We start from the raw sequence: 12,855 nt of genomic DNA, 5'->3' as shown, positions 1-12,855 counted from the left end.
GCAACGTTCCAGGACTATAAAAGCCGCCAGAAAACTGCTTTCGAGCATCAGAAGTAATTTGCTTTCGTACCACTGACAACTTGTAAGTTTCGCATCCAGAGAATTTCAAGATGACTGGCCGTGGAAAGGGAGGAAAGGGATTGGGAAAAGGAGGAGCGAAGCGTCACAGGAAGGTACTTCGTGATAACATCCAAGGTATCACGAAGCCTGCCATTCGTCGTTTGGCTCGTCGTGGCGGTGTAAAACGTATTTCTGGCCTGATTTATGAAGAAACTCGTGGTGTTCTAAAAGTCTTCCTGGAAAACGTTATTCGTGACGCGGTTACCTATACCGAGCACGCAAAACGAAAGACTGTGACTGCCATGGACGTAGTCTACGCTCTCAAGAGGCAAGGACGTACTCTGTATGGTTTCGGAGGTTAAGGACAAAGTCTTCGACGTGCGACTATCAACAATCGGCCCTTTTCAGGGCCACAAATTTTAAAAACTTGCGAACAATTCTGGTGAACTTCCTGCTTTCTCCTTTATCCTTATAACTAATAAGTTACCGAATCCCTTGTTGAATACATTTTGGATTTTGATAAGGAACGATACGTTTGAAATTATGCTTTATAATCAAAATACGTGATGTGTTAAGTAAACAATGAATTCGTAAGTTCGAAACAGGACTCTTATTACATTTATCAAAGATTTTGCTATGAATATTTTGGAAGCATCGTGTCATGCTACTGCGTATAAGAAAATTTCATGTTACGAATTCGCGAAACTTGGAACTTATATATGAAAAATAGTATGTAGTGGCGACTATTAAATGGAATTTAATATTGTACAAATTACATAAATATTGCTGGAAAAGGTCGAAGACTTTATTTCTGTCCAATGCGAGGTTCGAGTATCGACTCAAAGTTCTAGAAGTATGACACACAATGGCTGTACGATGTTGCCACATCTCGGCGTCTGTCTACCTTGCACTCATCGTGGACTCTTACGGAGCACGGTGTTGCCAGATTTAATTTTGTCGATAATATTAAGATCTGCTTTTTCACTTTCATATCAACGTATTTCTTTAGAAGATATGTGAAGCGATAAAACGTGGTTCACGCATCTAAATGTAGGCTTCTCAATAAATTATTCATATAATAATATTGATTTCCATTATACCACTAAGAGAATCGTGCTAGCAATATAATAAATCTCAGAAAATATAACTAGAATGGATAATAGAAGAGATTTCGTATTAATTACAATCGTAAAATCAATATCTTTAGAATATAAATTTAAAAATGTCTTAATGTCATCGTTTGAACATAACCTAACGTGGTTACATTAAGCTTCGTTAAAAATCTATTAAACAATACACATCATAAGATTGTTCAAATCTTTTAACAAGTTGTATTAGGTTATAATAACAATATTAAGGAAAACTTGTTCACTCGTAATATGAAAATGATTTTGAACAAGTTAGAAACGTTCGGTTGCTTGTTGAAACTACATATGCACACTTGTGTAAATAAACATCATTCAAATTTGATTAATATTTTCGTTATTAGAAGCATAATTCTCTAAAAGCATTTCCTCTAAACGAATGCAAGTACCAACATTAAAAAATATAACTTAAATAGTTCTATATCTAATGTTTCGAAGATGTACTAATGTACTGAAAAATGAATATTTCATTTCATGTCAGTTGAATAATTAAGCATTGAATTAGGTTAAACACGAAGTTAATAATGTTCGTGAAAGCAAGATTATTGTTCCTATATTTGACTGGATTTGGTGGCCCTGAAAAGGGCCGTTTAGTGTCAATGTAGATGAAGCAAATTATGCTTTCTTCTCGGTCTTTTTTGGTAGCAAGACTGCTTGAATGTTAGGCAGAACACCTCCTTGAGCTATGGTAACTCCAGACAACAGTTTGTTCAACTCTTCGTCATTCCTGATTGCCAGCTGCAAGTGTCGTGGAATAATTCTGGTCTTCTTGTTGTCTCGAGCAGCATTACCCGCCAATTCTAAAACTTCAGCAGCCAAGTATTCCATTACAGCAGCCAGATATACCGGAGCACCGGCACCGACACGTTCGGCATAATTCCCTTTACGTAGGAGACGATGTATACGACCAACAGGAAATTGAAGACCAGCTCTGTTCGAACGGGACTTTGCCTTTCCTTTAACTTTGCCGCCTTTTCCGCGTCCAGACATGATGTATACCAAGGTATTTACTTTCAAAACGAAAACGTTCGATGCCGAAGTATCACTGGATAATATTTTTCGGAGCGCTTGGCTCCTATTATATAGTGGTCGCTGCTACCTCCGGTCGACCAATCGGATCGCACGACCGTGCGACAAGTGGGGATGCTACGTTCCGATTGGTCGGGTGCTGCTACCGTTCGCGTCATAAATACCGCGTGCAACCTGTGTTAACTATCATTCGCATTTGTAACTTGCATATTGACGCATGTTTCGAAGCTTTTAAATCTGAAATTGTTAGACTTATTTTGCGACAATGCGACCGAAAGCGAGTGGAAAAGCGGTGAACAGAACTTCGGAACCTCGGAAAAATATAGGCAAGACACAAAAAGAAGAGAAGGAGGAAAGAGAGCTATGCTATTTACATTTACAAAGTCTTGAAACAAGTCCATCCGGACACTGGTATCTCCAGTAAGGCCATGAGCATACTGAACAGTTTCGTGAACGATACATTCGAACGTATCGCCGCCGAAGCATCCCGGCTGGCTCATTATAACAAACGGTCGACCATAACCTCTCGGGAAATTCAAACTGCTGTACGTTTGCTACTGCCTGGTGAACTTGCCAAACACGCAGTCAGCGAAGGAACCAAAGCTGTTACCAAATATACCAGCTCTAAGTGAACATACTCGCTACATAACAGGCCCTTTTCAGACCCACAACATCTAATCAAATATAGGGACAACAATCTTATTTTCACGAATATTCTTAATTTTAAATTTAACTTCATTCGATACTCAACTATCCAAATCACTGAATTAGCTATTTTTCAGTCCGAAATTTCATAAATTGTTCGATATCAAAGTAAACTCTTATTGTTTGTCGCATCAATTTTTAATTATGTATAGTAATCCAAAATTGTGATTATTGAGATTCAGGGCCGGCGTGACCTTTTGCGGGGCCTGGATTCATATTCAAATACTACGCTTAAATTTTACAACGAGGAATTATTTATTTACAAATGCTGTTACATATTATATGTTTTTTGTAATATGAATATTAAATAATAATACTTTGATGATTTTTGTCACTCCTTTCAATTTAATCAGCGCTACTAAAAAAATTTCTTGTATTTGTTAATGGTATCATCATTCTGTAAAAAGTTAATCAAAATCGATGCCTTTTAATTCAGTAATTTTCATAGACCGCGGGCCTTTTAAAACGCGGGGCCGGGTTCCGGCGAACGCGCTGAACCTGCCTTGCGCCGACCCTGTTGAGATTGCTGTCAAGAAATTAATAGACCTATTCAGCCCATAGAAACTCATTTTCATTGGGGAAATCAGGCCGACCTATTCGCTTCAAAGTTTGCTAATTTTCGAGGAAAAATCTTGGTTCGGTCCCGGCCGGTCCCATTGATGCGGTAAGCACCATGGGGTTCTTGAAATCGATACCGAGGGTCTCGCTTGGGATTCCAGGCCCAAGGAAGGAAAACAGGAAAAGTATTACCTACCTAGAAAATTCTCGGCGCTACAAGTAATGCATCAGTAGCAGTCAATACTTTTCCCGTTTTCCTTCCTTGGGCCTGGAATCGCAAACGAAACCCGTATCGATTTCAAGAACCCCATGGTGCTTACCGTATCAATGGAACCACCCGGGGTCGAACCGAGTTTTTTCCTTGAAAATTAGCAAACTTTGAAGTATTATAGCTTGAAAACTAATAAAAATCGGGTAAATACATTAAAGCTTAATGAATTCGTCTTGAAAAGTATTGGGTTGTCCGGAAAGTTCGTGCCGTTTTCGAAGGAAAATTGGAACGCAGTATATTTAAATTTTAGTATAAATTTTTTAAGTTATGTAGGTGCCATTTTGATCTACAACCTTTTTCCATCTTTCAGGCAAATTGAATATTCCGTCCGTTCTGATATCGTTCTGATATATTCAGGCCTGTCCTAACGTCACCTACCAAAAAATGGCACGAACTTTCCGGACAATCTAATACTATCGCATAGTATAAAAAAAAATATATATAGTTCCATTTGAAAAACGAAACTTGACCATTATATCTCGTTAAATAACAAAGTTAACAAAAATTCCTTCTCGCTGAAACACGAGTCCCACTTTACCATGGAATTTCCATATTTGAAATTTTCCATTTAGCCGATAGTTTTGGAGTTAGAGCGCTGTATCACTAAGGCTGGGACACCCTGTATAACGGATCAAGAGTAGTTTAAATAAGAAAAGATCGCTAGGTTATGAAAATAAAAATTGAATTATTTTTATGGACAGATGTATTTATCCAGTAGACGAAAAATTTGAAAATATATAATTCGATAACATTAGAATTGAATTTTAGCTGTTGAAACTTACGAGTAAACATAACCTAATTTTCAGAAGGTGAATTTTATGCAGTGTTAAAACGTTAATATTTTCGTTAATAAATAAACAAAGTATCATTTGAAAGTTGTTTATTTGAATTTTAACTCTTAATACGGAAATGTGTTGATCCTTATTCTACGTCGCGTAAAAAACAATCTAGGTTAGGATTTCTTATATTACGTATCACAGTGTGGTTCCTAAACTAATACTGTTCTAGATTATTAAAAAAATTGTTCCCTGTTAAATGATAATTGGGGCCCTGAAAAGGGCCATTTGTTTGTTAAATCGTAACTTAATTATTTCTTGGCGGTTTTAACGGATTTCGCTGGCGCTTTTTTTGGCTTGGGAGCCTTTGTCTTAGCGGCTGGTGCTTTCGCTTTTCGGCTCCTCGACACAGGTTTTGTTTCGTTCGTCGGTTTCGGCTTCTCAGCTACCTTGGCAGCTTTCTTTGGAGATTTCTTCGCGGTTGCGGCTTTCTTCATCGGGCTCGGCGATTTCTTCGGTGCGGGTTTACGTACAGACGTCGTTTTCTTCTCAACGGATATTTTCAATTTCTTGGGTTCGGCCGCTTTCACTGGACGCTGAACCTTGGTCTTCGATTCCGTTCCTTTCGTCACGGAGAGCTTGAACGATCCGGAAGCACCCTTGCCCTTTGTCTGTACAACAGCACCAGATGTAACGGCCGATTTCAAGTACCTCTTGATGAACGGTGCCAGCTTCTCGCCATCAACCTTGTACGTCGACGTCATGTACTTTTTGATAGCTTGCAGAGAGGATCCCTTGCGGTCCTTCAGTTCCCTAATGGCAGCATTCACCATTTCGGAAGTCGGCGGATGCGAGGACTTGGTCCGTTGGACCTTTGTAGACTTTCCCTTCGGGGTACTTTTCTTCGCAGGGCTGCTATCGGCATTCTCCACCGCGGTGGTTCCAGCACTTCCTTTGTCTTCCATTATTTTCTTCACTACCGTAATCTTTACTGTTAATCCCTCGCACAAAAACTGCACAACAAACTTGTTATTCAATGAGCAGGTGATTATCGAAGGTCCACTGACAGTACTCTGATGCATCTCGCACCCTGCGGAACAGCGTATACGGGCAGCGGGCACGGACCATGGAGAGAAACCGTCGGATATGTTGAGCGACGAGTTTCTAGAAAAACGGTGAAGCGGTAAACAATCGTCCGATTTAATAGACGATTGCTCAAAACGTGAAGCCCGTTATAAACCAACGACGACTTAAATAAACGGCCACGTGTATCTAGTTTCATTTTTCAGTTTTCATTGAACGATGAATGCCGTCTGGTTTCCGGCACAGCACGATTTTCCAGCGAGCGTCTTTTCGCCAGACTAGGGTACACCGTGGAAAAACACTAGAAATTACCGATTTATCGGGAAATTGTCACGAAATTATCAGCTTAAATGATCGTAATGGGACAAGCGGTTATACATATGGACGATTTTTGGTCCAAGTTCCGCTCGATCTTTCGAAATTATGAGTTTAAAATAGGTGGTGCCGGCATCTGTGTCTCTGAAGAGTGCATTGTAAAGGTTGGTTTGATATTTTATAAGCAGACGATCCCTAATGCAAAATTTATAAAATTTTGTACCAAGTATAAATTAATGGAACGATAGATGAATAAAACGATCGAATTAACGTAGAAAGTGAGGTTTTTCGTCAATTGAAATGAAATGAATTCGATGCGACTGCAAGGAAGTCACGAAAGTCATAACCTCATCGTGCAACAACGAGGCGCAAATAGTTAATATTATTTATGCAGTGTTACGTCCAATTCATGGATTTTTTAGGATAAGTATATTTATTCTCGCAGAAGCGTTAAAATCGACGGAAGCAAAGAGGTTAAGAAAGAAAGGAATTTTGTGAAACGAAAAGGTACATATTCATAATACAACTGTAGGACTAATTCGCTGTGGAATGATTTCTATTTTTATGAATTTTTATTATCTGCTGATACGAATATGTTTGAGTGCAATGGAAACATTATTTGGGGAAAATGCGTCATATTGTAAAATATCCGATACAGTCAAGGTTAGATTACAAAATGACAACGAAATGTTTTCTTCCACGATCATAAAAATGGTGGCCCTTATTATTTCATGAAAACATTAACACTTGCTACATTAATGTAAAATAGAATGTACATAAATGTTGCAGTCCTTTTGAAGGAAATAAGATAATAGGATAAGATTGGGGATCGTTTTACTTTTCACATGTCGAAACAAATGAACGAGTCACGCAAGACCAATACTCGTCTGCTAGAGTAGACATTTTGTTTCAGATATTGTTTAAGTTTAAATATAGTTGGAAAATAATATTTAGAGATTAATAGTATTTAGTAATACGTTATCTATGGACTTTCGTGTCAAGGTAATTAAGTATATTGTCGCTATCGACATTTTCCATTTCTTCATGTTTGGAATCCTTTTTTCTGTCCGTTGACGTGCAGTTAGAATTTACATGTTTTCACAAAGTAATATATTTAACATCAGATGTATAGCAATCGGAGAAAGGACATTTTTTGTAGTTTGTCGATTCTATAATATTCGACGTGTTTTTATCGAAGGTACAGATAAAAGACGGCACAAAGAAGATGATTTGGAAACGTAGCCATAGAAGTAAACTCAAAACAATGATAGGGTGCGCCAGCAGTTTTGAGCATATACATACTAGGAAGAATATTAATACGCATTCTCGATCATGCAATTAAAGTTTGCAAAACTTAAAATATGAAGCCATTTTCGGTTGATTTTGGACCTCGAAATAAGACCTTTATTTAATTTTGGAGTTAAAAAAGTTTAATCTTAATAAGAAATGCACGCGAATGAAATTGTGCACACGGACAATTGGGACATTGGGAACATGGACATTAAAATTTTCGATATAATTATTAATTATTTTAATTCGATAATGATAAATATCGACGATGTAGATACATAGACTTATCTGCCATAATAAAGAATCGAAAAGTAAATAGTATTATTCGGGGCACTTCTATTTTATTTTTATTTGTTAATTCACACTAATTGAGGCTTTCGAAAAGTAATTTTATTTGCTTTCAAATTCTGACAAGGTTCATACACATTCTCGACTTTCATTTTGAGGTTATGTGCACTGAAACTACATCGTATTATTACGTTAAATCTAGTTCCGAATAATTTGTTCGATATCCACATTCGTAACAATTGTAATAATCAATTCGAAACGAAACGTGATCGTAAACTGACAGCTGTCACCTATATATATACTATGTGGTAGTTTTCTTTTACTGTGAAATCAAACTGAAAACGATGGATTTCTTTCGCGTAATTTGAAATTGGAATTAAGGGAATAAAAGTTGTAATTAACGATACACGATAACCGAAGGTGCATCGTTTTATGCGAACGCGGAAAGTCTCTACATAAGAGGCGTGCGGTAACAGTAGTGACAAAACGTTTTGCAGCGGCCGGTGTCTCTTTGGGTGGGGAAAATCAATAGGAAAACTCGAGTTCAAATCAGAAGTATGGGTCATTAACGTTTAGCGGATGAAACGCGTGGTGTTATTTTCGAATGATTTGCCGTGTGTGTGTGATGTGTCCTTGCCCGTGGAACCTTGAAGATGACAATTTCGACGAACGGTGCCTTTCGATGCGTGCGAAAGCTTCGCGAAATGTAGAATAAAGCGGCGACTTTTGTAACAGCTGTGTCGAACAAGAGGAAAATGTTAAGATATTGTATAATTATCGGTGCTTCTTGACATCCAGTTTGGAAGACGGTACCACACATCGAGTTGCACGTAACAATGACGATATTTCGAAAGATATTATTGGTTTGTTTCGCGTCGTGTATCCTGTCACGGATCGACCACGTCGAAACCACTCATATTTCGGGTACTTTCAATACAAAAGAGTTTTTTCGATTTCTCGTAAAATTTGGTTTCCAAAAGACCGATCGTCATCGGCAGAAAGATTCGTACGGATACATTTTCGGCAATGTAACGTCGAGAACGAATTTCTCCGAGCCGATTACCTTGGCAGTCTTGGATCGAGGTCATTTTATAGAGTATTATGGTAATCGTACCCTGGAAGATAAGAGTACTGCTTGTACTCTTATGTTTAACACCTTGAATCAAAGCTCTTACGATGTACACTGTAACGAGGAAGGTCAAGACTTTTTGAGGTATGTAGTTTCATTATATCGCTTGACATGATGCATGAGAATTAATCAAAGTTTTTCTTTCTTTCTAAAAAGGAGAGTACCTTGCCTGAAAGGTAAACTATGCCCAGACGAAGATTCCATATGGAACATCGTAAAGGGACACCAATTCACATATGTCATACAAGATTTTTGGCAGCCACGTTTTTGGTACATGAGTTTAGTGGCATGCTACAGAAATACGACTACCTGTCAGTGGGAATATTATGACAAACACGATGTATTAGAGTACGATATTTGGCTAGTAAATGGTAATCCAAATACTAGCGGCCTAAATAGTTTGACATACCAGTTTTCGTACGATAGACAAAACACCATTGAATTGTACTTGCTGTTTTTCACGTGCTATATTATACTTGTGCCACTACAGTTATATGCAGTGAGATTACAAAAGCACCCTGTGACGAGATTATTCACTGCTAGTCTGATATTAGAGTTTATAGCGGTGTGTTTAATTTTGATACACGTGATCAAATTTGCTCTCGATGGAGTTGGCTATGAACAGTTAGAAGTTGCTGGAGATATTTTTGATATTCTATCGCGAGTAAGTTTTATTTACATTATGTTCTTATATACATTGGTTTAAAAGTTACTAATTTCTTTTGAATGTTTCAGACATCATTCATGTTATTGCTTCTCTTACTTGCCAAAGGATGGGCAGTAACACGAATGGAATTAACATGGAAGCCATTAGTTTTTGCTATATGGCTTTGTTATGGAATGGTCCATGTTCTGCTATATGTATGGAACATGGTATGTTTTTATTTGTATGAGTTTTTATGCAAGAATATAATCTATGGCAAACGTACATTTAATATTTTCAGACAGAGGTCGATATTATCGAAGATATTGACGAATATCAGACATGGCCAGGCTGGTTCATTCTTTTATTTCGAAGTGCAATAATGATCTGGTTTTTATGCGAGTTACGGAATACCATGACATACGAGCATAATACTCAAAAATTAAACTTTTTACTTCACTTTGGCGCATCTTCTTTAGTTTGGTTCATTTATCTACCTATCATAGCGCTCATAGCTCTTCAAGTAAGCGCATTGTGGAGGTTTAAATTATTGTTAGGTAAGTATACTATAATATTATCCTAACGTAATTTATCATTTTTACACTGTTTGATGGATTTACAGGTATTACATACTCTGCTGATTTTTTTGCGTATTGTGTAATGGCACGTTTACTTTGGCCGACACGGAGCGAACAATACTTTTTACTCGCACAAGGAGCAGACAACGGCGATGAGCTCGACGAGTTCAACGAAGCACCACACGTACTGAACAATTACGTAGAACCTCCAGAACTTAGTAAAATAATTACTTAACATCAGATCACAAATGACAAAGGGCTACACAGATAAGAACTCAAACTTATATAGTTTGATGCGTGCTATATTTGCCAAATGGTAAAATTTTATAGGGTTGATAATACTCTGCTACATGCTACTTGAGACTGATGTATTCTGCACACTCTGTAATTAGTGATATACTAATAATCAAATTCATATATGTGATAGAAAGTCAATAATTGACGCAGGAAAACTAAAATGGGTGAGTATGATATGAGTACCTTTGGGTAATTAATTTATTGTTTAACAAGGAAACAAATACACGATTAAGTTGTAGCAATTTGTAGATACCGAATCATAATGTTAATGTACGATGTTTATGTAATATATAATGATAATGTGTAATGAATGTATATTTATAACTTTTATGTCAATGTACATAACGGTAACATTTAGCTGTCGAATGTTTAATATTAGTATGATGTGTTATGACTAGTGATAATCAGGTATACATAGTCTCATACTGCTCATTTCTACTTACTTACAGTGCTATTAAAAACATTCCTCCTAGCGCTACAACGTAATCCGACAACTTTAGTTTACTCATGTCATACTCTTAAATCATATCTGTTTAACGTTAACGACACTGTTTTAATCTTCAACTTATTTTTCATTGCTATTTATCGATTACATCTAGGAAATTTAATAAGGTAATTATAAAATTATATTTAAGAAATTTTCAAATCCTGTACTATGGTACACATTTTGTATGGTACCACCGATACCACATTTTGTAATTACATAATATTCGCTCTGTACGAAAATTACTACACCGCGCGCTTGAAAGAATATGAAAATTTTAATTTACATCAGTGTGACTTTCTTCACGTTTTAATCTAACGGAATGTATTTGCATAGAAGCATGTATAACTATAACATGTATAAACGAAATTGTGCATTAGTACATTATACACAAGATTTTCACAAAGAAAAGTATTCTTTATGCATTTGTAATTTTTGTCAGTATTACATTAAAGATCCATACACTGTATTACATTTCAAGTAATCGATCAAATCATTACAAATATAACTTTTATATGTATTTTAATAACAGAGGGTATCGTATCTATATTTCTTTGTTCTTATAACAATTTTTACCTTTTCTTTGTATAAAAGTGCACCAACATAAAGTATTTAAAACATAAAATACGGATACTTTATGCCGAAATTAAATTTCTTAATATAAGTTTGTGCTCGCACAGAAGTTTCCTATAACATTTTTGCTCAATCTTGTAATAAATCGAGTATTAGAATAATAAAATATATACTTTCTTAGAATGTTTATAAGCCGCATACATATGTATTGAAATGTTGGTGCAATGTTTTATATATATTGGTACTCATAGAAATAAGAAAAAAGACGAAATTTATGTTCAAAGTATAATGTTTTGTTTTAATTTATTTATACAAGACCAAGTTCGAAAGAATATATATCAGAATTGAAAACTTGAAAATGAATTTGTTACTGGTTAAGTACTTGTTTTATATGTATCAATACTTCTGTATGCGATTATGTAACTAGTATAGTAATATTTCATTTATTGAAACAAACAATAGACATGCAAATTGTGCTGGCATAAATCTTGCATGCAGTGTTCTATACTATACACTATTAAAAAACAGAAAGGAAAGCAGTCAAGCACGTTTTAATCTACACATGACATATGTTCTTTGGTACATAGAATTTTCAAAGGTACATTTTATTTCTATATGTATGAAGCTAGGTAGAGAGAAACAAAGTTTTAACATGTTAATAAAGTATTAATTGAAACAGATTTGAAAGGTCCTAATATGATGTGAATTTATTTGCATACTCATAATAAAGTAACCCTTTATACATATTGTACAAAAGCATCTTATACTAATTTCAATTTTGATGTAATATTATCTATGACTTCCTTTGGACCTGGTCCAATTCCAAGTACAGAGATGGTACCAGGTTGTAACTGAGTTCTACCTGCATCTTTTATTACAGCACAAATGAGACCAACTTTATGAGCACTACGAGCTATCGATAGTAACCTTTCTTCGTTAGGTACTCCTACAACAATTTTAGGTTGACCACTCAATAACCAGGATTCCAATACCTGTTTATGCTTGACGTTGTTTAACGCTATACGATAACATTCTACCGCTGCATGAGCACACTGAGCTGCAGTCTTTCCTTTTCCCATAGCTATGTCTGATCTCACGACAATTATCATTTTGCAGTCAATATTTGAGTACTTCAAAGTATAATTACATAAACGTTTTACATAATTTAATATTGCCAACATATTTATTAAATTAAGAGTATGCTCGTTCCCGCTTTTTTTGATGCTCTTCCATGCATACCTTAAACTTTTGTACTTGTTCGCGACACTTTCGCCAGTCCTGTGTTTCTGCTATGCACTCCTGGAATCATGGTTAAGCATTACATTTTTGCGTGCTTTACAGTATTTCAATGTTGAAATGCATCTGCAAGATTAATACTTGAACTTCGTAATGCAATTCCATACAGCCTGTTTTCTTTAACATCTCCTCAACAGGATCTTCAACATTTTGTTGCTGTATGGTTATGTTCGAATCGACGGTCATATTAAACTCGAGCAATGTACATGCAACATCGACTAATTTTTAAAATCTAATAAACATGTTTAAATAGTTTATAAATTTAGGTTAATAATTGAGGTTAATAATTTTCACGTGCGTTTTGTAATTTAACATTCGCACAAATATCAGATTAA

General features: G+C 36.0%; 6 protein-coding genes and 1 pseudogene across 6 annotated transcripts; 3 read left to right on the top strand and 4 right to left on the bottom strand.

Moving 5' to 3' along the window:
• The first annotated feature begins 39 nt into the window (after positions 1 to 39).
• LOC128882008 (histone H4) lies at positions 40 to 469 on the top strand. Its single transcript, XM_054133541.1, has one exon. It carries the CDS (start codon positions 111 to 113, stop codon positions 420 to 422), a length of 312 nt encoding a protein of 103 aa, XP_053989516.1. The 5' UTR covers positions 40 to 110; the 3' UTR covers positions 423 to 469.
• A 1,312-nt stretch (positions 470 to 1,781) lies between these two features.
• LOC128882000 (histone H2A) lies at positions 1,782 to 2,253 on the bottom strand. The gene has a single exon (XM_054133531.1). It carries the CDS (start codon positions 2,193 to 2,195, stop codon positions 1,821 to 1,823), a length of 375 nt encoding a protein of 124 aa, XP_053989506.1. The 5' UTR covers positions 2,196 to 2,253; the 3' UTR covers positions 1,782 to 1,820.
• Positions 2,254 to 2,499: 246 nt separating this feature from the next.
• On the top strand, positions 2,500 to 4,484 carry LOC128876454 (histone H2B-like; annotated as a pseudogene).
• A 149-nt stretch (positions 4,485 to 4,633) lies between these two features.
• LOC128876395 (late histone H1-like) lies at positions 4,634 to 5,657 on the bottom strand. The gene has a single exon (XM_054122767.1). It carries the CDS (start codon positions 5,624 to 5,626, stop codon positions 4,856 to 4,858), a length of 771 nt encoding a protein of 256 aa, XP_053978742.1. The 5' UTR covers positions 5,627 to 5,657; the 3' UTR covers positions 4,634 to 4,855.
• A 1,518-nt stretch (positions 5,658 to 7,175) lies between these two features.
• On the top strand, positions 7,176 to 11,180 carry LOC128873360 (integral membrane protein GPR180). The gene is made up of 5 exons (XM_054116899.1): positions 7,176 to 8,733; positions 8,806 to 9,313; positions 9,385 to 9,522; positions 9,594 to 9,849; positions 9,915 to 11,180. Exons 1-5 carry the CDS (start codon positions 8,357 to 8,359, stop codon positions 10,103 to 10,105), a joined length of 1,470 nt encoding a protein of 489 aa, XP_053972874.1. The 5' UTR covers positions 7,176 to 8,356; the 3' UTR covers positions 10,106 to 11,180.
• A 576-nt stretch (positions 11,181 to 11,756) lies between these two features.
• Positions 11,757 to 12,405, bottom strand: LOC128873368 (peptidyl-tRNA hydrolase 2, mitochondrial). The gene has a single exon (XM_054116912.1). It carries the CDS (start codon positions 12,403 to 12,405, stop codon positions 11,986 to 11,988), a length of 420 nt encoding a protein of 139 aa, XP_053972887.1. The 3' UTR covers positions 11,757 to 11,985.
• LOC128873372 (cytochrome c oxidase assembly factor 4 homolog, mitochondrial) lies at positions 12,382 to 12,735 on the bottom strand. The gene is made up of 2 exons (XM_054116925.1): positions 12,602 to 12,735; positions 12,382 to 12,523 (listed from the first exon to the last, which is right to left on the bottom strand). The coding sequence occupies exons 1-2, from the start codon at positions 12,704 to 12,706 to the stop codon at positions 12,416 to 12,418; spliced, it is 213 nt and encodes a 70-aa protein (XP_053972900.1). The 5' UTR covers positions 12,707 to 12,735; the 3' UTR covers positions 12,382 to 12,415.
• Positions 12,736 to 12,855: the final 120 nt, after the last annotated feature.

The sequence above is a fragment of the Hylaeus volcanicus genome, chromosome 1 (genome assembly GCF_026283585.1).
Source record: "Hylaeus volcanicus isolate JK05 chromosome 1, UHH_iyHylVolc1.0_haploid, whole genome shotgun sequence".
Classification (NCBI taxonomy): Eukaryota; Metazoa; Arthropoda; class Insecta; order Hymenoptera; family Colletidae; genus Hylaeus; species Hylaeus volcanicus.
The sequence above is the reverse complement of the archived record's forward strand: the minus strand, read 5'-3'. Positions and strand labels throughout refer to the sequence as shown.

Coding starts and splice junctions, on each gene's coding strand:
- LOC128876395 (XM_054122767.1), bottom strand. CDS start 5,626: ATGCATCAGAGTACTGTCAGTGGACCTTCGATAATCACCTGCTCATTG.
- LOC128873360 (XM_054116899.1), top strand. CDS start 8,357: ATGACGATATTTCGAAAGATATTATTGGTTTGTTTCGCGTCGTGTATC. Junction 9,314..9,384: donor TTTTTGATATTCTATCGCGA/GTAAGTTTTATT, acceptor TGAATGTTTCAG/ACATCATTCATGTTATTGCT. Junction 9,523..9,593: donor TGCTATATGTATGGAACATG/GTATGTTTTTAT, acceptor TAATATTTTCAG/ACAGAGGTCGATATTATCGA.
- LOC128882000 (XM_054133531.1), bottom strand. CDS start 2,195: ATGTCTGGACGCGGAAAAGGCGGCAAAGTTAAAGGAAAGGCAAAGTCC.
- LOC128873372 (XM_054116925.1), bottom strand. CDS start 12,706: ATGACCGTCGATTCGAACATAACCATACAGCAACAAAATGTTGAAGAT. Junction 12,524..12,601: donor AATTGCATTACGAAGTTCAA/GTATTAATCTTG, acceptor CCATGATTCCAG/GAGTGCATAGCAGAAACACA.
- LOC128873368 (XM_054116912.1), bottom strand. CDS start 12,405: ATGTTGGCAATATTAAATTATGTAAAACGTTTATGTAATTATACTTTG.
- LOC128882008 (XM_054133541.1), top strand. CDS start 111: ATGACTGGCCGTGGAAAGGGAGGAAAGGGATTGGGAAAAGGAGGAGCG.